General features: G+C 44.4%; 2 protein-coding genes across 2 annotated transcripts; one reads left to right on the top strand and one right to left on the bottom strand.

The window, feature by feature from the left end:
• The first annotated feature begins 7403 nt into the window (after nt 1-7403).
• On the top strand, nt 7404-9055 carry LOC109405873 (transcription factor A, mitochondrial). Its single transcript, XM_019678932.3, has 3 exons — nt 7404-7611; nt 7702-8041; nt 8129-9055. The coding sequence occupies exons 1-3, from the start codon at nt 7553-7555 to the stop codon at nt 8501-8503; spliced, it is 774 nt and encodes a 257-aa protein (XP_019534477.2). The 5' UTR covers nt 7404-7552; the 3' UTR covers nt 8504-9055.
• A 7615-nt stretch (nt 9056-16670) lies between these two features.
• Nucleotides 16671-18091, bottom strand: LOC115258560 (uncharacterized). Its single transcript, XM_062847495.1, has 2 exons — nt 17813-18091; nt 16671-17748 (listed from the first exon to the last, which is right to left on the bottom strand). Exons 1-2 carry the CDS (start codon nt 17970-17972, stop codon nt 17129-17131), a joined length of 780 nt encoding a protein of 259 aa, XP_062703479.1. The 5' UTR covers nt 17973-18091; the 3' UTR covers nt 16671-17128.
• Between the last annotated feature and the right edge of the window lie 7500 nt (nt 18092-25591).

Here is a 25591-nt window from a genome sequence, read left to right as displayed (position 1 = left end):
TGGAGGAATCCCCGGAGGAATTCGTGGAAGAATCCCCGGAGGAATTCGTGGAGGAATTCCCGGAGGAATTCCTGGAGGAATCCCCGGAAGAATTCCTGGAGGAATCCCCGGAGGAATTCCTGGAGGAATCCCCGAAGTAATTCCTGGAGGAATCCCCGGAGGAATTCCTGGAGGAATCCCCGGAGGAATTCGTGGAGGAATCCCCGGAGGAATTCGTGGAGGAATTCCCGGAGGAATTCCTGGAGGAATCCCCGGAACTCCTGGAGGAATTCCCGGAGGAACTCCTGGAGGAATCCCCGGAGGAACTCCTGGAGGAATCCCCGGAGGAACTCCTGGAGGAATCCCCGGAGGAACTCCTGGAGGAATCCCCGGAGGAACTCCTGGAGGAATCTCCGGAGGAACTCCTGGAGGAATCCCCGGAGGAACTCCTGGAGGAATCCCCGGAGGAACTCCTGGAGGAATCCCCGGAGGAACTCCTGGAGGAATCCCCGGAGGAACTCCTGGAGGAATCCCCGGAGGAACTCCTGGAGGAATCCCCGGAGGAACTCCTGGAGGAATCCCCGGAGGAACTCCTGGAGGAATCCCCGGAGGAACTCCTGGAGGAATCCCCGGAGGAACTCCTGGAGGAATCCCCGGAGGAACTCCTGGAGGAATCCCCGGAGGAACTCCTGGAGGAATCCCCGGAGGAACTCCTGGAGGAATCCCCGGAGGAACTCCTGGAGGAATCCCCGGAGGAACTCCTGGAGGAATCCCCGGAGGAACTCCTGGAGGAATCCCCGGAGGAACTCCTGGAGGAATCCCCGGAGGAACTCCTGGAGGAATCCCCGGAGGAACTCCTGGAGGAATCCCCGGAGGAACTCCTGGAGGAATCCCCGGAGGAACTCCTGGAGGAATCCCCGGAGGAACTCCTGGAGGAATCCCCGGAGGAACTCCTGGAGGAATCCCCGGAGGAACTCCTGGAGGAATCCCCGGAGGAACTCCTGGAGGAATCCCCGGAGGAACTCCTGGAGGAATCCCCGGAGGAACTCCTGGAGGAATCCCCGGAGGAATCCCCGGAGGAACTCCTGGAGGAATCCCCGGAGGAATCCCCGGAGGAACTCCTGGAGGAATCCCCGGAGGAACTCCTGGAGGAATCCCCGGAGGAACTCCTGGAGGAATCCCCGGAGGAACTCCTGGAGGAATCCTCGAAGGAATTCCTGGAGGAATCCCCGGAGGAATTCTCTGGAGGAATCCCCGGTGGAATTCTCTGGAGGAATCCCAGGAGGAATTCCTGGAGGAATCCCCGGAGGAATTCCTGGAGGAATCCCCGGAGGAATTCCTGGAGGAGCTCCTGGAGGAAACCCCGGAGGAATCTCCGATGGAATTCCGAGAAGAATCTCCGATGCAATTTTCGGAGGAATCTCCGAAATAATCCCTGGAAGAATTTCTGAAGGCATCCCCGGAGGAATTTCTGAAGAAATCCCCGGAAGAAGTCCTGGAGGAATCCTAGAAGGTTTCCATAAATCTCTGGAAGAAACCCCGGAGGAATCTCCGAAGGAATTCACGGATGAATCTCCGAAGGAATTCACGGATGAATCTCCGAAAGAATTCCTGGAGGAATTCACGAAGGAATCCTTGGAGAAATTCCTGAAGGAATCCCAGGAGGAATCTCAGAAGGATTTCGTGGATGAATCCCCGGGGAATTCCTGGAGGAATCCCCAGATGAATCACCGATGAAATTCCTGGAGGAATCTCCTATGGAATTCCCAGATGAATCACCGAAGGAATTCCTGGGGGGATTTCTGAAGGAGTCTTCAGATAAATTTCTGAAGGAATCCTCGGAGGAATTCCCGGAAGAACCCCTGGAGGAATTCTTGAAGGATTTTAAAGATGAATCCCCGGAGGAATTCCTGGAGTTATATCTGCACAAATTGCTGGAGGAATCACCGAAGGAATTTCTGGATGAATCCTCGACGGAATTCCTGGAGGAACTCCTGAGGAATCCCTGGAGGAAGCTCCGGTGGATTTTCTGAATACCCGAAGCAATTCCTTTTCGAAATCGAAATCACATTTTTCCAGCAGCGCGATATTTACAAAAACAAATCGTGTCCGGTTGCAGCAAACAGCCAGTTGGCCCGCTCAGAATATCACCGGTCAAATAGAGCTGGAGCGCTTCGAATTGCTGGTCAATCTTCCAGCTTGCTGTGGTCCAGATTAGTAGATTCATGCCTGCTTCTGGGAGGGGAGTTCGCTTGTTCTTGCCGATTGTCCCGGTTCCATTCCAAGAATAGAGCTAATAAACTATAGAGGAAGAATGTCGCTGGCGTCGCCGCCGAAACATCTCTTGCTGGCGGAAATAGGCAGGGATATAAGTGTCAAAGCAAAAAAGTATGCAGTTTGACAGATAGATACCCGACATGTTCCCGAGCGAGAACAAAAGGAACACCAGCGACATTCATCCTCTATAGTTTATTAACTCTATTATTCCAAGTCAGTCAAATTGGTAAACAAAGAGTTTCGTCGATTTTTTTTTCTTTTTTCTCTCTCAAGATCGACTGTCAAAATTACTTTGGTAAAAATTCACTTTTTTCCTTGACCTCATTTCTTGCGATCTGAGTACTAGGCTTAAAGCTTTTGATGGAGTGCTTCGCATCGCAAGACGTTGAATTTTCGCAAGCTTTGTTTGTGTGGTAGCCTCTTTCGTTTTTGGCCACCAGACAAACGAAGCATACGTCACTTTTGGGCGGATTATGGCAGTATAAATCCACATTATCATTTTTGGTTTCAAGCCCCACTTCCTGCCAATAGTTTTGGAGCATAACCAGAACGCACTTGTTGCCTTACCGATCACGGACTCAATTTGAGCATTCCAGTTCAGTTTAGCATCCAGTATCAAACCTAAGTATTTGACTCGATCACTAGGATGAATTTGTATCCCTCCAAGCCGAAAAGCTTTTAGGTTGATCTTCCTTCTCCTAGTGAAAGGGACAATTACGACTTTTGACGGGTTGATGCTAAGGCCCTCCTTAATACACCATGAATGTGTATAGTTTAGGGCCCTTTGCATTCTCTCCGAAACAGTTTCGTCATACTTTCCTCTCACTATTATGACTATATCGTCTGCAAAGCCCACAACTTCGAAACCTTTTTCCTTCAAGCTTCTTAGAAGATCGTCTACAACTAAGGACCACAATAGTGGTGAGAGGACTCCTCCTTGAGGGCAACCTTTCGTTGCCCTTACTGTTATAGAAGAACTTCCCAGCTCAGAGGTGATTTCTCTTTTTGCAAGCACAGTATAAATCCAATGTATGATACATTGGTCGAAGTTTTTGTTCTCCATGGCACGCTTCATAGATGAATAGGAGGCATTATCAAATGCTCCTTCTATGTCTAAAAAGGCGCATAGAGCTATTTCTTTTGCTGAAAACGTTTTTTCCACTTTTGTTACTAGCGAATGAAGTGCTGTAACCGTTGACTTACCAGATTGATAAGCAAACTGGAAGTCAGATAGGGGATGGTCTTTTATGTAAGAAGAATTGATAAAATCCTTCAAAACCTTTTCCATAGTCTTCAACAAAACTGAAGAAAGACTAATTGGCCTGTATGCTTTGGGATGCGTCTTGTCTCGCTTCCCCTTTTTTGGTATAAAGATAACTTTTACAAGTCTCCATTTTGATGGAACGTAATTCAATCTTAAACTAGCCTTGAACATCTCAATTAGTGGTGGTACCAACACCGCTTCTCCATTTTGAATCAGTGCTGGAAATATTCCATCAACTCCTGCAGATTTAAAAGGCTGAAAAGATCTAATTGCATTTTCCACTCTGGCCTTCGTGAAGATTTCATCAGCTAAATCTGAGGTGGTGTTTATTGTCCTAGTTGACTCCGAAGAGTTTATACTAGGACATCCTTCACCTTCCAGAGATATAGTATCATTGGAATCCACACTTAGAACCGAACCCGGAAAATGGGTTTCCATCATTAAATCCAAAGTTTCACGAGGAGTTTTGGTAAAAGCTCCATCGTCGCGCTTCAGGTTTCCCAATTCATTTGAATGATCTTTTGCGAGCGTTTTCTGTAGTCTTGCAACTACAGGAGTGCTGTTTATGTTTTCACATGTCAGCATCCAAGACTTTCTTTTAGATTTTCGTATTTCGTTGTTGTACTCAGTCAGGGCTTTCCTGTACTGAGTCCAATCTCCCGTTTGTTTCGCTCTATTGAACATTTTACGAGAAAATTTTCTAAGGCGATCCAGTTTAAAGTTCCACCATGGCACGTCTCTAGTAGAAGACGATTGTATGGTGGGACAACTTCCGTTAAAGGAATTGATGATACTTTCATTTACCCTTTGAGAAAATGATTCCAACTTTTGGGTTGAATCAATAGTTTCTCCCATTGTAAATGAATGCGTATTCAACAATTCTACATATTGATCCCAGTTTGTCCTCCTGGGATTTCTAAATGCGGTTCTAGAGTAATCTCCACCACTCCAATTGAAGATTATGTGTTTATGATCAGATAGAGAAATCTCATCTGACACGTGCCAGTTTGTGATCTTGTCAAAGATTGCAGCATTGCACAGTGTTAGATCCAAGACCTCTTGTCTGATTACATTTGAGAAAGTAGGTTTATCACCATTATTGCAAATGTCTATATTGTTGGAAGACAGATACTCTAATAGTGACTCACCTCGACTGTTAATATCCGTACTACCCCAAACCGTGTGATGCGCATTGGCGTCACAGCCAATGATAAACGATTTGTTGTTTTCTTTACAGAATTGAACAAATGATGCGATCTCAGGAGGAGGGACCTCAGGAACATCACCAGGAAAGTAAGCTGAAGCCACAGCGATCTCAGTTTTACCTCTAGTGGTTGGTACCTCTACCATGACCGCAACAATGTCCTTTCTGATAAACTCTGTAATAGGATAGCATTTTAACGTTTTGCGTACTAAGACAGCGGTTCTGGGAGAATCTTGTTGCTCATCATAAAATAGTTTACTATTTTGTGTCAGAACACCAAGAATCTTTCGTTTGTTGGACCACGGCTCTTGAATAAGCGCCACTTCCAGTCCTTCTTTTTTAAACCTTCGACTCAACACAGCAGAAGCACCTTTTGCGTGATGAAGGTTTACCTGTACGAACTTAATTCCTGCCATAAAAAAAAATTTCATTTACCCACTTTTATTAAGCCTCGGAATTGAGACGTAAGAAAAGTGGCCGATTATCCCGGAGACAAATAAGGTCCACTGCGTCATTGCTCCGTTTAACACAGTAAGGGCAACATACTGTGGAGGGTGCCCTGGTACTCCACAGGCTCCGTTCACGGTTAAGTTTTTATTAGACCCCCCTAACCATTCATTCCTAGGCACGGTACGCTTAACACCATGAATTAGGGGTCGCTTGTTTGGTGGACTTTTACCACCGGATTAGGCAATCCGTAGTGATATTCTTAGCCAGTTGAGGTAACTGCTACCGCCACTACACGGCTATCTAGGCTGATCGGGAATAGAAATTAATATTGATGATCAACTTCTTTAGAGCCCGAACAGCCCGAACAGTCTGCATAGAACGACATGATTGCCGTTTTCATGTCGCGGCTCGCTGCTTCTTCGGCGTTTCTTTTCGCTTCTTGTGTAATCCGCTCCCATTTCTCCTTCTCTGCGACCTTGTATGGGTTGTTCAAGGCCACTCCATTGGTCTGGCTACCGGGTCCTTGCCTGCTCGTTGACGGCTGATCCTGATTTGCTTCCTCGGTTCTGGGCCTTTTTCCTCCCTGTGGTGGCTTCTTGTTCGAGTCCTTTGGTTTGTCCTTATACACCTTGACGGCCGGTTGGATTTTCGTCCTCTGTTCATTCGTCTTCTGCCATTGTTCCCTTAGTGGATTGGTGTATTTTCCAGTCGACATTTCCACGTATGTATTTGGGAGTGCTGGAAACTCTTCCGCATTCTCCAGTACTGCGTATGTGTTCTGTGTCCATATCGGATACAGCTCTTTCGCTTCCGAGTAGGTGATAGCACTTTTCGCCATTAGCTTTTTGATGTTCAGCTGCCGTAGTTTCTCCTTACATGCATCGTCTTGAGTTTTGTGGTCCGTTGATTTGCAATGGGCGCATCGCATTTGTTTGGTACAGCTGTTGAATTCTTTTTCCGTTTCATGGTGAGCAAGACATTGTCCACATCTCTTACTGCTCTTACAATTGTCTGCATGATGGTTGAACCGCAAACAATTGCTGCAGACGACCAATTTCTGTATGAACGGTCTTACATTGCTGCTGCAGCAGAATAATCTGACTCGCTCGGGCAGCACTCTTGAGCGAAACATTACGCTGATTCTGTTGATTGGCACTCTTTCAAGACCCTCCTTGCGAGTCATTCTCCTCACGCTTACGATGGGTGCATCACACATTATGTCTTCCTCTATCTCCTCAATCGGAATGTCCGATGGTACTCCTGCCACTATACCCGTCACGCAAACCAAGTGGGTGGGTACATACGCTTTGTATTCACCTTTCTTGTCTTGGTTGATCTCTTCCATCAGTGAATTCGCCTTGATGTAACTGTTGACATACACCATTATGCGATTTCTGCCAACCTGCTTCATGTCTTCGATGTGTCTTCTGTACGTCTCCATCTTCCTAATTCTGCTCCCTAAGGAGAACTTGTTGATGCGCTTGATTCCATTTTGTGTGTCACGTAATTTGAAATACAACCGGTACGGTCCAACATCCGTTCTGTTGTACGTTATATTCCGTTGTTCGACGTTGCGTCTCGATCCGTTGCCAACGATTTGGGTCGTGTTGTTTGTGTCGCTCGCATGAAACTTCGATCCTTCTCCTCCTTCGGCTCCGACGATCATGTTCCAGTCGTTCTCCTGTGCTCCATTGATTAGTCCCGGTGTGTTTGAAACATAGGGTGGTTTCCGTTTGACGCTCTCCATTTTGTTTCTCACGTCCGCCAAAATGGCGTCCGTGGCACTCGTTTCACTTTCTTTCTAACTTTTTTCCGATTTTACGCTTGTTTGAACACTTATTTCACTTTTTGTTCATAAAATGATAGTTCTTCTTTCCACAAATGTGTATTCAGCTAGTATTTAACGCGATTTCACGTATTAAATCACACCGAAATTCTTAGCGAATTTGTTTTGCAACCACGCGCTTCGGCTGAACTTTCCAGAATGTGACGGATGCTTGAGCCTGAAGACACCGGAACGATTTGATCCAATATCGCACATTTATTTAAGATTCTGCCCTCTGTCGCAGTCCAGTTATTAGTTAATATTATTTAGCAATGCAATAAACTTAATGTATACAATATATTCCCATATTTCCATAATTTTTATTAAAAAATATTAAGGACATTTTCGTTCAGTGTGGAATTGAACGAATCACCCCTCGTCGGTTTGAACGCGCACAAAAAAAGTAAACAAAGCACGAATCTGTCAGCATCAGTCAAAATATTTTCAATTCTTTCTAAAATCACCAAAATCACGCATTATTTCTAGTGGATTATTGGAAAACAGTGCGAATAAATTGATTAATATATCGGTAAACTAAAGTTAAAAAGCTACGATGCAGGTTAATAACTTGGTGCGATTGTTCAACTCTTCGAGGCTGCGAATCAGCTCCAGGTAAAAGCGTAGCCCCCCACACTGAAGCTTCTCCCTTAGGTTATGTGATTCCGATTTGTAAACTGATATCTTGCATTCGCTTCCTGCCAGAACATCTTTACCATCGTATCAGCTGGTCGCCAACTTCCAGACAACGACACAGCTGTCTGATCCGGCCAGCACCGGCTCGGCGCTTCCAGAAAAGCCAAAACGTCCCGTCAATGCTTACCTAAGGTTCCTCCAGACCGTTCGTCCTAGCCTGAAGGCCAAGAATCCCGACGCATCCCCGGCGGCCATTTCCAAACTGGCCGCTGTCCAGTGGCAGATGCTGGATTCGGCTGCGAAGGCGAAGCACGAGGACGAATTCAAAAAGGAGCAGACCGTCTGGCTGCAGAAGAATGCCAAGTACCTAAGTCAGCTGACCGATCAGCAGCGGGAGGATATCCGTCAGGTAAGAAGGAAGGGGTTCACGCAACCTTAACCAAGCTGGAAGTCTTCCTATGTAATCTAACAATTATGCCTCTTGTCATATTACCAGGCACGGTCGGAGAAATCGGAAGAGAAAGCCAAACGAGAGCACCGAAAGAAACTGAAAGATCTCGGAAGGCCAAAACGACCGTTGAATGGATTCCTGCTGTATATCGCCGACCGCAAACCAAAGAACCTGTCCAAGGAAGAGAACAAACAACAGCTGAAGCTATTGGCACAAAAGTGGGCCCAACTGAGCGATGCGGACAAAGCACCCTACAATGCGCAGGCAGCGGAAGCATTGGTGAAATATCGAGAGGAAGTCGAAAAGTGGGAGGAGAAGATGATAGCTGGAGATCATCTGGATGTGATTCGTCGCAAACATCTGATCCTGCCGCCGGGATCGTTAGCGGCCAAAGAGGCTAAAACGAAAGCCCCGAAATAGGAACTCGGGTGTCCCTATCCAGACGACCATCGTCATGCAGTAGCAGCAGCAGAATCCCTAACATCAAAGAATCCGGAAGCACCTATCGATCACAAGACAGCCCAGCTTCACGAGGCGAAACCACTGGATAGGGATACGGGAGAAACGGCCAAAGTAGAGACACTAGTAGACAGTAAGCCCGATAATAGCAGTAACGTTAAGACGAATGCAGTACATTCGGAACCAAAACGAAGCGAGAGCGAGAAGCAGCAGCAACCACAGCAGAATAAGGGTATCGTTAACCGATTGAAATCGATGTTCAAGTTTTGACATTGGACCCGAAGGAAGGACAGTGCGATTCTTTTTCTTACGTTATGGTTGTATTTTTGAAAGAGGAGTATATGCATTTATAGAGGATTTGTTTTGTCTATCGATCACTGTCCTTTCTTAATGGGAAATGGATTATCATTAACAGCCCTTTTGTAGTGTGTAACATAAGTTTGATCGATCAATGCCATATTACCCTCGTTTTAATCGTCAAATAAAACTAATGGCTTGTAGTTTTGAGATTTAGTTAATGTGTCATTTTAGCAATTAATAACCTCATTCGATTCGATCCCAAATACCACATCATATTTTTGCATTTAGGTATTCTTCTCTCATTTTTCGTCCTTCACTTCTATCATTTCCAAATGGCTGCTACATACGACAGGGCTGTTGCCAGAGGTGGGCACAATTCTGTTGACTATTAATCAAAGGCGTTAAATATTTTTAGAAAGCTTACTGTTTCTAGATCTATGCAGAAATAGAGTCCATAAAGTTCAGTACATTGTTGATATGAATCTGGTAGTTGAAATGAATCTACAAGGATGTTTTCCAAAAATTCCGTCAGTGTTTATTCTCTGGAACTTTAGAAATACCTCTTGGAATGCCTCCCATCATTTCTCGCAGGATTTCTTCCGTATTTTCCATGCCATATTTCATGGAATACTTTTTTTATTCCTTCCGGAGATTCCTCCGGATTCCTAAAGCCTGTATCCGCAATAATCGGGACATCGAAATACAGCTGTAACTGTGCAATAGATACATTGAAATTGCCCAAATTTGGCCCAATAATATCCTAAGATGTGTGCATTTCACCTACAAAATTTCATGTCAATCGTTGCAGTACTTTTTGTTGTAAGCAATGAAAGAAAAGAATGTGCGCCATTGAATTTTGTACAGCCCCTAGTTTTGCTTGTCAGCGCTGTAACTTATGAATTTGGTAAAGGAAATGGCTGAAATTTTGAACACAAAGCTCAAAATCTACATTAAATGATTTGTTGCATAGGCAAAATTTCAAAAAAGCGATGCACTATCAACATTTTTTTTTAGGCGTAAAATGTGTTGGGACTGAACGTGATTTTAGACGCTCAGACAGCAATAGGCTCCTTAAGGCCTATCTCCATTTCTGCATAATTCGATCAAGCATTGTTTAAAACGACATGTTTACTCATTTTTTAAGTATTCCTATTAGGTAAAGCCCATAAAATGTATTTTCAAAAAAAATAAGAAGTTTTGCAACACTCCTTGTTTAGCACTAAATTTTGGGTAAATGTTGTTTACCGTGTATGTCAAACAGAAGCATTTCTGCCGGTGGACGCATAAATGTCCCATGTGCAAAAACAGACAATCGAGAAAATCGCGTCCAAAGTTCGAAAAAAGTAAATTGTCTCAACTATAAAGTATAAAGGTGCCATTAGACTGCTTGTCGTTATGACAAATATTTGCCATTCAAGCCCGACATTTATCCAAGGTTGCTATGATTCACGTTGTGTTGGTCATTTGTTGGGCTTGTTTGGCCAAATATTTGTCATGTCTAATGGGATCTTAAGTGCTGAATCGTGTTCTAACATCAACCAATTTTTAATTTGAGCACTATTTTTTTGTTTTGAAGCGATTTTATAGTTCCATAAGATTTACAATGAAACGTGACGCTTATGCGTCCACTTTTAGGAATGTTACAAATCGGCCATGCATTTTTTCAACAATTTTCGGAACAAACTACCTATTTTTATTTCCCCATATGATAGTACCCCACGATACATGGTCATGGGCTGCAAAATCTCAATATTGCCAAAAATGCACATGGGCAATTATGCTTCCACCGGCAGATTTGTTGTCAAAAGTGAGCCAATGTGATGTCTTTTGCAACACGCCGTTTCACTTTCATTACGTCAAGGTTGACCTCGAATGTCAAACAAGACCTGCTTATCAATATTTTATTTTCGAGTTTATTAACTATTCTGTCACTGTTCAACTTCGGAAAAAATACCATTGAGATCAGAAAAGCATGCTCTTTCGTATTATGCAGCAAAACCGGGAAAATATTTTTCATTTTAGGACCCTATTAGTCACCACCCTTTATTGTTTCGATTGTACTATTGAAAGCACTTTAAAAATATTCATAAAATTTTACAGCATACTAAACACATAATCAACTACCTTCTGTGAAAATTTCATGAAAATTGGCAGAGAAATTCAAAAGTTATGAAAAGGCAAATATAGCCGAGGCGGTAAACGCACGGGTATTCAGCATGACCATGCTGAGGGTGACGGGTTCGATTCCCGATCGGTCCAGGATCTTTTCGTAAAGGAAATTTCCTTGACTTCCTTGGGCATAGAGTATCTTCGTGCCTGCCACACGATATACACATGCAAAATGGTCATTGGCAGAGGAAGCTCTCAGTTAATAACTGTGGAAGTGCTCATAGAACACTGCTGAACAAGCTGAGAAGCAGGCTTGTCTCAATGAGGACGTTACGCCAAGAAGAGAGAGAGAGAGAGTACCGCTACTGACACTGTAAGGCCCATATAGCCGAGGCGGTAAACGCACGGGTATTCAGCATGACCATGCTGAGGGTGACGGGTTCGATTCCCGGTCGGTCCAGGATCTTTTCGTAAAGGAAATTTCCTTGACTTCCTTGGGCATAGAGTATCTTCGTGCCTGCCACACGATATACACATGCAAAATGGTCAATGGCAGAGGAAGCTCTCAGTTAATAACTGTGGAAGTGCTCATAGAACACTAAGCTGAGAAGCAGGCTTTGTCCCAGTGAGGACGTTACGCCAAGAAGAGAGAGAGAGACTGTAAGGGCGAGGCAAACTAGATGTTAGTCACACGAACAGTCGCGACATTGGATTTCTGTGGCTGGTTATTGTAATGTGCTAACCGACTAAAAATGTTAGGTAGTCGTCGGCAAAACCATACACACTTAATTTATAATGCCGAATGAATCTCAGTTTACGTATTTATGCCGAGATTTGCACAGCCGAGTAGTCAGCTAAATGTTTTCATGAGATCTCAGCTAATAAATGCCGAGAATCAGTATAACATACATCGTTGCCAAGCAACCAACCAGTTTGTTAGCTGAGACTCGGTTAAAATTCAGAAACCGAGATCCGCACAGCCCAACTTGGTGCATGAAACTAAAGCTGCTAGTACACAGGGTCAAATATTTGTCCGAAAAGAAACCAATGCTCAAACATCTTGTTTGACTCGATCGAATTTTCATTAGTGTCTGATGTTGTTTCTTGAGTTCTTGAGTTTGAACCTGTGTACTACTACTGAAATTAGTCTATGGTACCACTGGCCTAAGTGTGTAAGTAGGAAAACCGCTTTTATTGAGTTGCCTCAATAGCGTATCTGCTACGAGATTTCACAAAAGTGGCATTAAGACTCCCCCTTGTGGGGCATCCACAAACAATCAATTTCCTAATCGCCGCTTGACGCAATAATGTCGCGAAGAGATGTCGATTTTTGAGCATTTGGTGAATCCAATTGGAAATCATTGGAGATATGTACCATGACCCCGTGCGGCTTCCAATATGGCATCGGAAGGCACGTTGTCAAAGGCACCCTCGATATTCAAGAAAACACCCAAGCAGGATTGCTTTTGAGGGAATGCCTTCTCGATATCGCGAGGATATAAAAAAAAACATCGGAAGACCCTTTAGAAGAAATCCCTAGAAGAACTTCTGCATGAACCTCGCAAAAATTCTGAGAGAAACTATTGGAAAGCTATACCGCAAAACAACTTAGAGAAATTCCTTAAGGAATTTTGGATAAGTTTTGGAACGATCTCCGAGAGGAATCCAGAAACTTGAGAAACTTGAGAAAACCTCTGAAAATCAAGGGAGGTACCCCCGCAGAGACCATCTAAAAAACTCCTGCAGGCATTCTGAACGAAACTGTGGGGAGAACACCAAAAAATCTCTGAGGAAGTTATTAGATCAATCAAAAACGATCAAGTTTGACTATACATGTCAATGGTTACTCCTCAGTGATTGATCTGAGCTGGTACCAATTGCACTGAGTTCCAAATCAATAAGGGCTGGGACACTCCACTTATTCTCAAAGTGCAATTTAAGCAGCTCATACATTTTTGATCAATAACGGCGCCGGCCACGTCCTTATAGTCAGCTGGGAAGGGAAAGGAATGTTAGCGTGTGCTGGTTGTTGCTACCAAAGACCGAGATCATCTCTGCATCCCCACAACCAGCACGGACTGGGGTATAGCCAAGGAGAATTAAAATTGAATGGAAGATGACAAAGATATCAACAAATCACTTTTTCATGTTTTACGATAGTGACCCCAAACTTTTGGCCGATACATCATTTTGAGGGGTGACCCCAAACTTTTGGTCGATGACATCAAGGATTAATTTACTTAATTTTTTTTTCTAGCTTTTTTAATTAAGTTCTGTAAAAAGCAGTTGAAAGCTAATAGAAATTGGGTTATATTACCGCTCTCATCTTAAAATTTGGTCGACCCAATTTCCAGCGACACTGCCGTAAGTTTATATTCATTTTTTAGAAAATTTGGCAACTTTGAATTAAGTTTACATACAATTTTTTTTTGAAAAAGTTTCTTTTAAATAATGTCAAAGTTTCTTTAACTTATTATCTTTGCAATGATCGCAAATTGGCGAAGTTATGGGCCTAAAAAAATGACATGTTTTTGAGGGGGTAACCCCAAACTTTTGATCGGGAGTGTATAACAGATATCCAAGTCAAGTTTCAAAACTCCGATTGCAATTAACCCAAAAGAATTCTGAGAAAAATCTAGACTAGATATATTGCAATGACGACCTTTGTTTTCTTTTCGAGGCATTGGTGTTGTTCGATGTGAGAAAAAAAGGTACTTGGAAGAAAAGAGCTACATATTTGATGGGATTTCTTGTGTGGAGACGTGGAGGCTTACACATTTAACTTGTACTTCTTTTTGAGGATATTTTTGTATAGTTTTTGAAAAGTATATAAATTTAACTAAAATTTGGGGTTGTTTTTGAATTATAAATTTTTGAAATTCCCCTTTTGAAAAAAAACCTGGAAAACTCCTGTACGACCATCAGCGGTACTGATCCGATTTTTTTTCCTGTTTACCCGGTCTCAATCCTGGTCCGCCGCATAGCTTGTTCCGTCGGAAGTTCCAACATTAAGGAGATCCTACACCGTGTATTCAACTACAGATAGCACAGAACGAACGGACACTCAGTACTGAAACAACGGTCAGCAACGAAGCAGTGAAGAATATTCCGTTTGACGAAAACTTCTCACCAGTTGATGCGGGAATCGAACCGACACTCCGAGGGTTATGAAATGCCTAGACGACTGACGCCGCTAACCGCACGGCCACGAAATCAAGATGTTTATAGGAATTCGCTTAACCTTCCTGTTGTACTAAGAAAAACTAACACATTTGGCATTAACGGTTCCTCCAGAAATTTTTCGAGGGATTCCTCCAGGAAGTTATCTGAGATCTCTCCAGGAATTCTTCCGAAAATATTCCAGGAATTTCTCAAGGGATTCCTCTAGTATTTTTATTCAAGGATCCTTCTAGAGAATCCTCCACAAATTCCCTCATGAATTACTCCAAGATTTCTCTATGAATCCCCCAGCAATTAATCCAGAGATTTCTCCAGAGGTTTCACCAGGAGTTTCTTCAGATTTTCCTTCATAGATACCTCCAAAAATACTCCAGGGGTTCTTCCTTCAAGAATTCCTACAGGAATTTTACCAGGAACTCCTCCAGGAATTGCTCCAGAAATCCCTCTAAGAGTTCTTTTAGATATTCATCCACAGATTCCTACAAGAAATCCAGAATTTCTATAGAGATATCTCAAGGAATTCCTCCAGAAGTTCCCACTGGCAGTTCTATAGTTCTTCTCCAAACATTCTTCCAAGGGTTTCTCCAGGAGTTCATCCAGGGATTTTTCCTCCAAGAAATCCAGAATTTCTATAGAGATTTCTTAAGGAATTCCTCCAGGAGTTCCCACAGGCAGTTCTATGGGACTTCTCCAAACATTCCTCCAAGGGTTTCTCCAGGAGTTCATCCAGGGATTTTTCTAATACATCTTTCTGGGATTCCTTCAGTCAATCCTCAAGGGATTCTGCCAAGAATTTCCACAGGGATTCCTTCGGGAATTCCTCCCGGGATCCCCCGCTGGGATTTATCGAAGGCTCCCTTCAAGGAATGTTCTAGTTGTTGGAAGTTAGGTAGCGTTGAACGCTCGGGTAGCGTCGAACCTTCAGGTACGTGAACGGCAGCATGTTTGGTTGGTAAGTACAATTGTTGGAGAGATGGTAGAGGTATATTATTATGGAAGAAGATTGTTAAATTGTATATACCTGAATGGAATAAAGAGAGTGGCGGTTGCTGATTGAGGTATCAGTCGGCAGCCGTCTAGTTTGATGGAAGGTGTCTAGCGTTTTATTTTCATTGTAATTTAGAAACAGGCATCGACGGAGCTAGCCTCGCTATGGCCTGTGTGGCCATGGTGGACTAGCCTCCAACAGGTTATGGGCCCAGGAGCGTGTTCCACAGCACGTATCGACCGGGAGAAGGATCGGCCGCATAAGTCGCGGAGTCGCCGCACGGGATCCTTGGGCGGATGGATTGGCTGCAACGAAGGACAGGATCCATGGGAATGTTGGCGATACGGGTCAACTGGATGACTGCTGGCTGGTCACCGGACGGAGCTCGAGGATTGTTGGATCGGATGCAGCTCGGTGGTCGCATCTGGACGAAGAGGTTGGCGACAGGAGGAGTGATCCGGAAGACAACATGAAGGTGGAGCTCGGAGATGGACCTGGTCGGAGCTCGGAACTGGTGTAGAGCTGGTGCAAGCGTCGGAGTTGGGCCACTTGCCAAGCGTTGGAGTGAGGAGGAGCTTCGAGCCAGGAGGAGGTGATCGTGTTTCGAAGGTTGCGACGCTAAGGAGGAGTGTTGGAAGTTAGGTAGCGTTGAACGCTCGGGTAGCGTCGAACCTTCAGGTACGTGAACGGCAGCATGTTTGGTTGGTAAGTACAATTGTTGGAGAGATGGTAGAGGTATATTATTATGGAAGAAGATTGTTAAATTGTATATACCTGAATGGAATAAAGAGAGTGGCGGTTGCTGATTGAGGTATCAGTCGGCAGCCGTCTAGTTTGATGGAAGGTGTCTAGCGTTTTATTTTCATTGTAATTTAGAAACAGGCATCGACGGAGCTAGCCTCGCTATGGCCTTCGTGGCCATGGTGGACTAGCTCCAACACTAGTAACTCCACTAAGGATTCCTCCAGGAGTTCATTCAGATATTCTTTCAGCAATTCCTCTAGGGATTACTCCAGCAATTTCTCCAGGAATACCTCCAGAGATTTCTTCCAGGAATTTATCCAGAGTTTTTCCTAAGAATTTCTTTAGGCATTTCTCCAGGAATTGTTCCAGGGATTTTACCAGAAATTCCTCCGAAGATAGCTTCAAGAATTCCTCTAAGATTCCCCAAGGATTCCTCCAGATTGTTTTCCAGGGATTCCACCAAGGATTCCTCCGGGTATTTCTCCAAGAATTCCTCTCTGAATTCATTTGAGGTTTATCTAGGAGCATAAAAGAGAGTTCTCTAGGGATTTATTCGGGAATTTCTCTAGGAAATCCATGTGAGACTTCTTCAAGAATTCCTCCAGGAATTTATCCAGAAACTCCTGCAGAAGTTCCTGAAGGAAAATCTAGAGAAGTTTTTGGAAAAATCCGTAGAGTAATATCTGGAGGAATTCCTGGATTTCATTAATATTCTTTTGCACATATCTCTGGAAGAATTTAAGTGTTTAATCAGTGCTCTGAACGGTACGTATTCTGTACATGCATTGAATAAGAACAAAACTTATGGAAGGTTCGGATCAATAACGAGAACATATTTTAATGTACGGCATAGTCCAAAAAGTATCCGCGACTCAGTTTAATGCGCAACTAACATCATCATAAGCATCGTGGTGCAGCGCCCTTGTTGCAGGCCCGTTATTTGTGTGATAGCTAGCTAACATTTGTGACCGGATTTACGCTTAATTTCAGTATCCCTCTCAGCGCTAATCTGATTTCCCTTCTACTTCTACTCTACCTTACAGCGTATCGATTGTTCCTGACAGGGCTTTTTCTGCCGGATTGGGATCAATTTTTTGATGAATTCACGTGACTCACGGGAAAAGGAGGGCATCCTCATCGCCTCTTAAAAAACGTTACAACTATTTTAATAGATTAAAAACCAACGAAAACAAAATAAACTTTCCCATCCAAGTGAATCTCCAAAAGAACAAATTAAATCTGATAAGGCTCGAACTTACCTCTGCCTAGGAAACGACTTGTCCTGCTTCCTTCTCCAGTTTGTCGTACCCAAGGACGTAGCTCAGCTCGATCCCCAGCACAAATCGGCTCCACAGCAGATGCGTGACCACGAAGAAAAACACGAAAAAGGTCACATCCTTCAGTACCTTGTTGATGGTTTGGATGAACTTGAGGCCAATTTGCGAGTATTTCTGTGAGATGCCTCCCAGCAGAAAGACCACATCCAGGAAGGACGAACGCTTTTCGTAGGTTTTCAGCAGAAAGACCTCGATCGCTTCCCAGCCGAGCAACAGGATGAATACGTTGCCACCGATCAGGTGCTGCAGATCGTTGGCAAACAGCAGATAGACCAGTATGGCCATCAGGGCCAGGTGCACGCGACTGCGAAGGAATTTAACTAGGGGGGTGTCCGGGACTGGGGGTGGTTGTGCCGCAGAAAAAGCACCACTTTGCTCGGCGCCGAGAGGCGGGTTCAGCAGGGAGAATATGTCACCGTTTGCTAAATTGGGGAATCCTTCTGGTAGGTTTGAGCCACCAAACAGATGCGGTTCCGGATGCGTGTATTCATCTCGCTCCACTTCCGGGTCCGGGTAGATTACGTCCGGTGGCTTAACGGTGAAATCCACTGCAAATATTCAATGTCACATATCATTACATCGCCGCGGATGGAAGCAAACCTTGCAACTCACCTGCAGGTGGTTCATTGTGCTCTCGGCCTGTTATCTTGGTCAGACGATTGTTGGAGTTTTCAAGAATGCGTTTCCGCCGGGCCTCACGGCGAGCAGCCAAGGCATCCATTTTGGGGGAAGTTTTAACTTCAGGCGCGGCTTTTTCTGGCTGAGTTTCCATTTATTACAAACTATGGATTCCACTAAACTTTAGTTTAAAATAAAATTTTATTTATTTTTGGGAAAATCGCACGACTTTTGCTGCCAGGATGACGTTTTGCGTTTTTGTTTTCATGCCGATGCCGAATTTCGATGATTGCATCGATACAAATGACAGATACCGATGAAGATCGCCCAATTTTGTGGCCAACATTTCTACTCACATCTCAATCGTATAACAGTTTGATAGTAAAGCTTAGGGCAACTTCACTGGTGGTCCATTTTTTGGTCCAAATTTATACCAATTTTGGACCGTTCCAAATTAAATAGACCAAAGAAAATAGAACAAACCGCGCGCGAACGCACCGATTGTTCTATTTTTTGGTCTATTTTTGTGTAAACAATAACAGACAGCAAATTTATTGAGGACGTTGCGGCGGGTGCCAATATTTTGTGTATTTTTAGAATAATCCTGCATTCCCTGAGAGGAACTACTGGAGAATTCCTCGTAAGGAATGATTGAAAGGTTTCTCCGAAGAAATTGCGGAAGAAATCTGTGGCATGAACTGCAGGAAGATTTCACGGAAGAAGCAGTGGTGGCAGAAATTTCCAGCAAATTCTTGGATGGAACGATTCCCGGGAGATACGGTTGAAATTGCTAGAGAATTCCCCAGAAGGATACCCCGTTAAGGAATGCTGGACAATTCCCCAGGAGTATTTATTTGTTTATTGGTGGTGGATAAAAGCGCAAGAGGATTTTCAGATGATCTTCAGGAATTTCCACAGAGGATTATTCCAGCAACTCCCATCGTGAAATCCTTTTAGAAACACCCACCGGGGATTCCTCCAGGAGTTTCCGCTGTGGATTTTTCCAAGAACTATCGCTAGGGAGTCCTCCAGCAGTTTTTTTTTTTCGGAAATACAGCAGGAGTTCCCACCGAGGATTCCTCCAGAACTTCCCTATGGGGATTCCTCCAGGAGCTCCCGCTGAAGATTGTTCCAGAAGATCACACCGGGAATTTATCAAGGAGTTTCCATCGCGGACTCCTCTAGAAATAAACAACCGGGAACTTCCACAAAGAGGAACCCTCCAGCACTTCCACCGCGAAATACAGAAACTACCACCGAGGATATCTCTAGAAGCTCCCACCGGGGATGCTTCCAAGAGATCGCGCTGGGGATTTCTTCAGGAGTTCCCGCTGGGGATCCCTCCAAGAGATCCCGCTGAAAATTTCACCAGAAGATTATTCCTCCAGGAATTCCCGCTGGTTATTCCTTCAGGAGTTTCGCTGGGGATTTTTCAAGGAGCTCTTGCTGAGAATGCCTCCTGGAGTTCTCGCTGGGGAGTTTCTTCCGAAAATTCACCAGCAGTTCCCACCAAGAATTCCTCTAGAAGTTCCCTCTAATGATTCCTCCAAGAGTTCCCGTCTCGCTAGGGATTCCTCTAGAAGTTACTGCTGGGGATTCTTTCAGGAGTTCTGGCTTAGGATTCCTCTCTCAAGAGTTCCCAGTTTGAGTTCTTCCAGGCTTTCCCGCTGGGGAGATCGTTCCAGAAATGCATGGTATCTCTTTGGGAATTTACCTGGAGTTCCGTCTGAGAATCCATCAGGATTTCTTTCCGAGAATCCATCAGGAGTTTTTTTTCCGGAAATCCATCAGGAAGTTTTTTCCATTTTTTCCAGGAGTTCCTTCCGGGAATCTAGCATTCTTCAGGAATTCCTCGAGAAACTCTTCGAGAATTATTCCAGAAGTTGTTTGAAAATTTCTTCAAGAATTCTTTGGGAAATGTCTTCTGGAGGTGCTCCTGGAGGAGTACCGTAAGAACTCCTCGGGAGATTCCGTACATATTCTGGAAGAATTCCATAAAAAAACTCCCGAAAAAAGTTGAAATCTCCTCCGGGAGTTCTTCCAGAAATTCCTCCGGGGATTTCAGCAGTTTCCTTGTGAATTCTTCGAGGAATATCTCCGGGAAGAGTTGCACCAAGAGTTCTTCCAGGAGTTTTTCCGGAGATTTCTGCAGGAATTCCCTTGGGATTTTTTCGTGAGTTCCTATAAAAGTTGATCCTCAAATTCCCCCAGGTTAACCACCAAGAACTTCTCCGATAATTCTTCCAGGAGTTCCCCGGAGAATATTTCCAGGAGTTCCTTCGGAGATTTCTGCAGGAGTTTCTTTGAGAGTTCTTTAAGAAGTTCATCCGGGAATTCCACCAGTTCCTTCCTCCAAGAATTCTTACACTAGATCCTCTGGGATATCTTTCACGAGTTTCTCCAGGAATTCCTTCGGGGATTCTCCAGGAATTTCTTCGGGGATTCTCCAGGTATTCCTTCAGGGATTCTATAGGAATTCCTTCGGGAATTCTCAAGGAATTCCTTCGGGGATTCTCCAGGGATTCCTTCAGGAAGTCCTTCAGGGATTCCACCAGCACGTCCTTCAGGGATTCCACCAGGAAGTCCTTCAGGGATTCCACCAGGAAGTCCTTCAGGGATTCCACCAGGAAGTCCTTCAGGGATTCCACCAGGAAGTCCTTCAGGAATTCCACCAGGAATTCCTTCGAGGATTCTCCATGAATTCCTTCAGGAAGTCCTTCAGGGATTCCACCAGGAAGTCCTTCAGGGATTCCACCAGGAAGTCCTTCAGGGATTCCACCAGGAAGTCCTTCAGGGATTCCACCAGGAAGTCCTTCAGGGATTCCACCAGGAAGTCCTTCAGGGATTCCACCAGGAAGTCCTTCAGGGATTCCACCAGGAAGTCCTTCAGGGATTCCACCAGGAAGTCCTTCAGGGATTCCACCAGGAAGTCCTTCAGGGATTCCACCAGGAAGTCCTTCAGGGATTCCACCTGGAAGTCCTTCAGGGATTCCACCTGGAAGTCCTTCAGGGATTCCACCTGGAAGTCCTTCAGGGATTCCACCTGGAAGTCCTTCAGGGAGGAACTCCTGGAAGTCCTTCAGGGAGGAACTCCTGGAAGTCCTTCAGGGAGGAACTCCTGGAAGTCCTTCAGGGAGGAACTCCTGGAAGTCCTTCAGGGAGGAACTCCTGGAAGTCCTTCAGGGAGGAACTCCTGGAAGTCCTTCAGGGAGGAACTCCTGGAAGTCCTTCAGGGAGGAACTCCTGGAAGTCCTTCAGGGAGGAACTCCTGGAAGTCCTTCAGGGAGGAACTCCTGGAAGTCCTTCAGGGAGGAACTCCTGGAAGTCCTTCAGGGAGGAACTCCTGGAAGTCCTTCAGGGAGGAACTCCTGGAAGTCCTTCAGGGAGGAACTCCTGGAAGTCCTTCAGGGAGGAACTCCTGGAAGTCCTTCAGGGAGGAACTCCTGGAAGTCCTTCAGGGAGGAACTCCTGGAAGTCCTTCAGGGAGGAACTCCTGGAAGTCCTTCAGGGAGGAACTCCTGGAAGTCCTTCAGGGAGGAACTCCTGGAAGTCCTTCAGGGAGGAACTCCTGGAAGTCCTTCAGGGAGGAACTCCTGGAAGTCCTTCAGGGAGGAACTCCTGGAAGTCCTTCAGGGAGGAACTCCTGGAAGTCCTTCAGGGAGGAACTCCTGGAAGTCCTTCAGGGAGGAACTCCTGGAAGTCCTTCAGGGAGGAACTCCTGGAAGTCCTTCAGGGAGGAACTCCTGGAAGTCCTTCAGGGAGGAACTCCTGGAAGTCCTTCAGGGAGGAACTCCTGGAAGTCCTTCAGGGAGGAACTCCTGGAAGTCCTTCAGGGAGGAACTCCTGGAAGAATTCTTGGACAAACTCCTGAAAGAATTCCCGCAGGAAATCCTGGAAAAATCTCCAGGAATTCAGTAAAATCCCTGAAGGAATTCCTGAAAAATCCCTGAAAAAAATCCTAAAAATCCCTGAAGAATCTCCGAAGGAATTTGTGGAGGAACACCTGGAAGAATTTCCGAAGAAACTCCTGGAGGAATTTCCGGAGGAATTCCTGATATAATTCCTGGAGGAACTTCCGGAGGAATTCCGGAGGAACTCCTGAACGAATTCTCGGAGGAACATCTGGAAGAATTCTCGGAGGAACTTCTGGGAGAATTCTCGGAGGCACTTCTGGAACAATTCCCGGAGGAACTTTTGGACGAATTCCCGGAGGAACTCGTTGAACAATTTCCGGAGGAACTCTTGGAAGATTTCCCGGAGGAACTTCTGGAAGAATTTCCGGAAACTTCTGGAAGAATTCCCGGAGGATCTTCTGCACGAATTCCCGGAGGAACTCGTTGAACAATTTCCGGAGGAACTTCTGGAAGAATTCCCAGAGAAACTTCTGGAAGAATTCCCGGAAACTTCTGGAAGAATTCCCGGAGAAACTTCTGGAAGGATTCCTGGAGGAACTTCTGGAAGAATTCCCGGAGGAACTTCTGGAAGAACTCCCGGAGGAATTTCTGTAAGAATTCTTGGACAAACTGCTAAAAGAATTCACGGAGGAAATCCTGGAGGAAATTCTTGGAGGAATCTCCAGGAATTCAGGAAAATCCCTGAAGAAATTCCTGAAGAATTCCTGAAGGAAATCCCGGAGAATTCCTGAAGGAATTCCTGGAGAATCCCTGAAGGAATTCCTAATGAATCCCTGAAGGAATGCCTGAAGAATCCCTGAAGGAATTCCTGTAGAAATTTCTGAAAAATCCCTGAAGGAATTCCTGAAGAATCCCTGAAGGAATTCCTGAAGAATCCTTGATAGAATTCCTGTAGGAACACCTGGAAGAATTCCCGAAAGAACACCTGGAACAATTCACGGAGAAACTCCTGTAAAAATTCCCGGAGAATCTCCTGGAAGAATTCCCGGAGGAACTCCTGGATCAATTCCCGGAGGAACTCCTGGAACAAATCCCGGAGGAACTCCTGGAACAATCTTCGGAGGAACTCCTGGAACAATTCCCGGAGGAACTCCTGGAACAATTCCCGGAGGAACTCCTGGAACAATTCCCGGAGGAACTCCTGGAACAATTCCCGGAGGAACTCCTGGAACAATTCCCGGAGGAACTCCTGGAACAATTCCCGGAGGAACTCCTGGAACGATTCCCGGAGGAACTCCTGGAACAATTCCCGGAGGAACTCCTGGAACAATTCCCGGAGGAACTCCTGGAACAATTCCCGGAGAAACTCCTGGAACAATTCCCGGAGGAACTCCTGGAACAATTCCCGGAGGAACTCCTGGAACATTTTCCTGAAGAACTCCTGGGTGAATTCCCGGAGGATCTCTTGGAACAATTCCCGAAGGAACTCTTGGAAGAATTCCCGGAGGAACTCCTGGATCTATTCCCAGGGGAACTCCCGGAACAATTCCCGGAGGAACTCCTGGAACAATTCCCGGAAAAACTCTTGAACGGCTCCCGGAGGAGCTCCTGAAGGAAATCCTGAAACAATTCCCGGAAGAACTCCTGGAACAATTCCCGGAGGAACTCCTGGAACAATTCCCGGAGGAACTCCTGGAACAATTCCCGGAGGAACTCCTGGAACAATTCCCGGAGGAACTCCTGGAACAATTCCCGAAGGAACTCCTGGAACGATTCCCGGAGGAACTCCTGGAACAATTCCCGGAGGAACTCCTGGAACAATTCCCGGAGGAACTCCTGGAACAATTCCCGGAGAAACTCCTGGAACAATTCCCGGAGGAACTCCTGGAACAATTCCCGGAGGAACTCCTGGAACATTTTCCTGAAGAACTCCTGGGTGAATTCCCGGAGGATCTCTTGGAACAATTCCCGAAGGAACTCTTGGAAGAATTCCCGGAGGAACTCCTGGATCTATTCCCAGGGGAACTCCTGGAACAATTCCCGGAGGAACTCCTGGAACAATTCCCGGAAAAACTCTTGAACGGCTCCCGGAGGAGCTCCTGAAGGAAATCCTGAAACAATTCCCGGAAGAACTCCTGGAACAATTCCCGGAGGAACTCCTGGAACAATTCCCAGAGGAACTCCTGGAACAATTCCCGGAGGAACTCCTGGAACAATTCCCTGAGGACCTTCTGGGTGAATTCCCGGAGGATCTCTTGGAAGAATTCCCGAAGGAACTCTTGGAAGAATTCCCGGAGGAACTCCTGGATCTATTCCCAGAGGAGCTCCTGGAACAATTCCCGAAAAAACTCTTGAACGGATTCCCGGAGGAGCTCCTGGAACTATTCCTGAAGGAAATCCTGGAACAATTTCCCGGAGGAACTCCTGGAACAATTCCCGGAGGAACTTCTGGAACAATTCTTGGATAAATTTCTGAAAGAATTCTTGGAGGAACTCCTGAAAGAGTTCTCGGAGGAACTCCTGGAAGAATTCCCGGAGGAACTACAGGAAGAATTCCCGGAAAAACTTCTGGAAGAATTTTCGGAGGAACTTGGAAGAATTTCAGGAGGAACAACTGCAAAAAAAATCCCGGAGAAGCTTCCCGAATAAAAATTTACATTGGCCTGACGTTAAATTTCGATGTATACATCAACATCAAGGTTTGATGTACTTCTGATGTTGAACATTAGAAAACATTACGATTCAGATGTGTTTATGCAAGGTAACATAATGTATACATCAGGAAATCAAACGTTTTTCTGATGTCAAGCATATAATCCGAAACATCAAAATCTGACGTTTTCAAATGTTTTTTTATGTGCAAAAAACATAAAACTCAAACGTTTTTCTTTTGTATGTTGATGTAGAATAACAATAGATTAGAACGTTTTCAGATGTTTTATGATGTGCAAAAACATCAGATTCAAACGTTTTTTTTTTATGTAGGTAGATGTAAAAAAAACATTAGAATCATACGTTTGCTGATGTATTTATATTGATGTAAATTAAGACATCAGATTTAGATGTTTTCAGATGTTTTATGGTGTGCAAATACGTTAGATTCAAACGTATTTCTGATGTATGTTGATGTAAAAAACATTCGATTCAGACTTTTCCTGATGTATGTTGACGTAAATTCAGACATTAATTTAAAACGTTTTTAGATGTTTTATGATGTAGAAAAACATTAAATTCAAACGTTTTTCTGATGTATTTTTATGTAAAAAACATTAAAATCATACGTTTGCTGATGTATATTGATGTAAATTAAGACATCAGATTTAGATGTTTTCAGATGTTTTATGGTGTGCAAATACATTAGATTTAAACGTATTTCTGATGTGTGTTGATGTTAAAAACATTAGATTTAGACGTTTCCTGATGTGTGTTGACGTCAATTCGGATATTTGTTTTAGACGTTTTTAGATGTTTTATGATGTGCAAATACATTAGATTCAAACGTATTTCTGATGTATGTTGATGTAAAAAACATTAGATTCAGACGTTTCCTGATGTATGTTGACGTAAATTCAGACATTAATTTAAAACGTTTTTAGATGTTTTATGATGTGTAAATAGATTAGATTCAAACGTATTTCTGATGTAAGTTGATGTGAAAACATTAGATTTAGACGTTTTCTTACGTTTTTGATGTACATAACCATTTGATACCAAGATTGATACTCATATTTGCAAAAAAACAATATTTGAACGTTTTATGATGTTTCTAGATTACTCCAAATACCACAGTTATAGTGCGATTGATAGATATTGATAGATTGAAGTTATAATCTTAAATACTCGTTTTCCTTTCGATAGTCCGTCTAGAATGTCTTAGTAATGTATACATTTTGATCATAGCAATAGCTCCCGTGCCCCA

This window comes from Aedes albopictus, chromosome 2 (genome assembly GCF_035046485.1).
Source record: "Aedes albopictus strain Foshan chromosome 2, AalbF5, whole genome shotgun sequence".
Lineage (NCBI taxonomy): Eukaryota > Metazoa > Arthropoda > Insecta > Diptera > Culicidae > Aedes > Aedes albopictus.
This window is presented reverse-complemented; position numbering and strand designations above follow the sequence as displayed.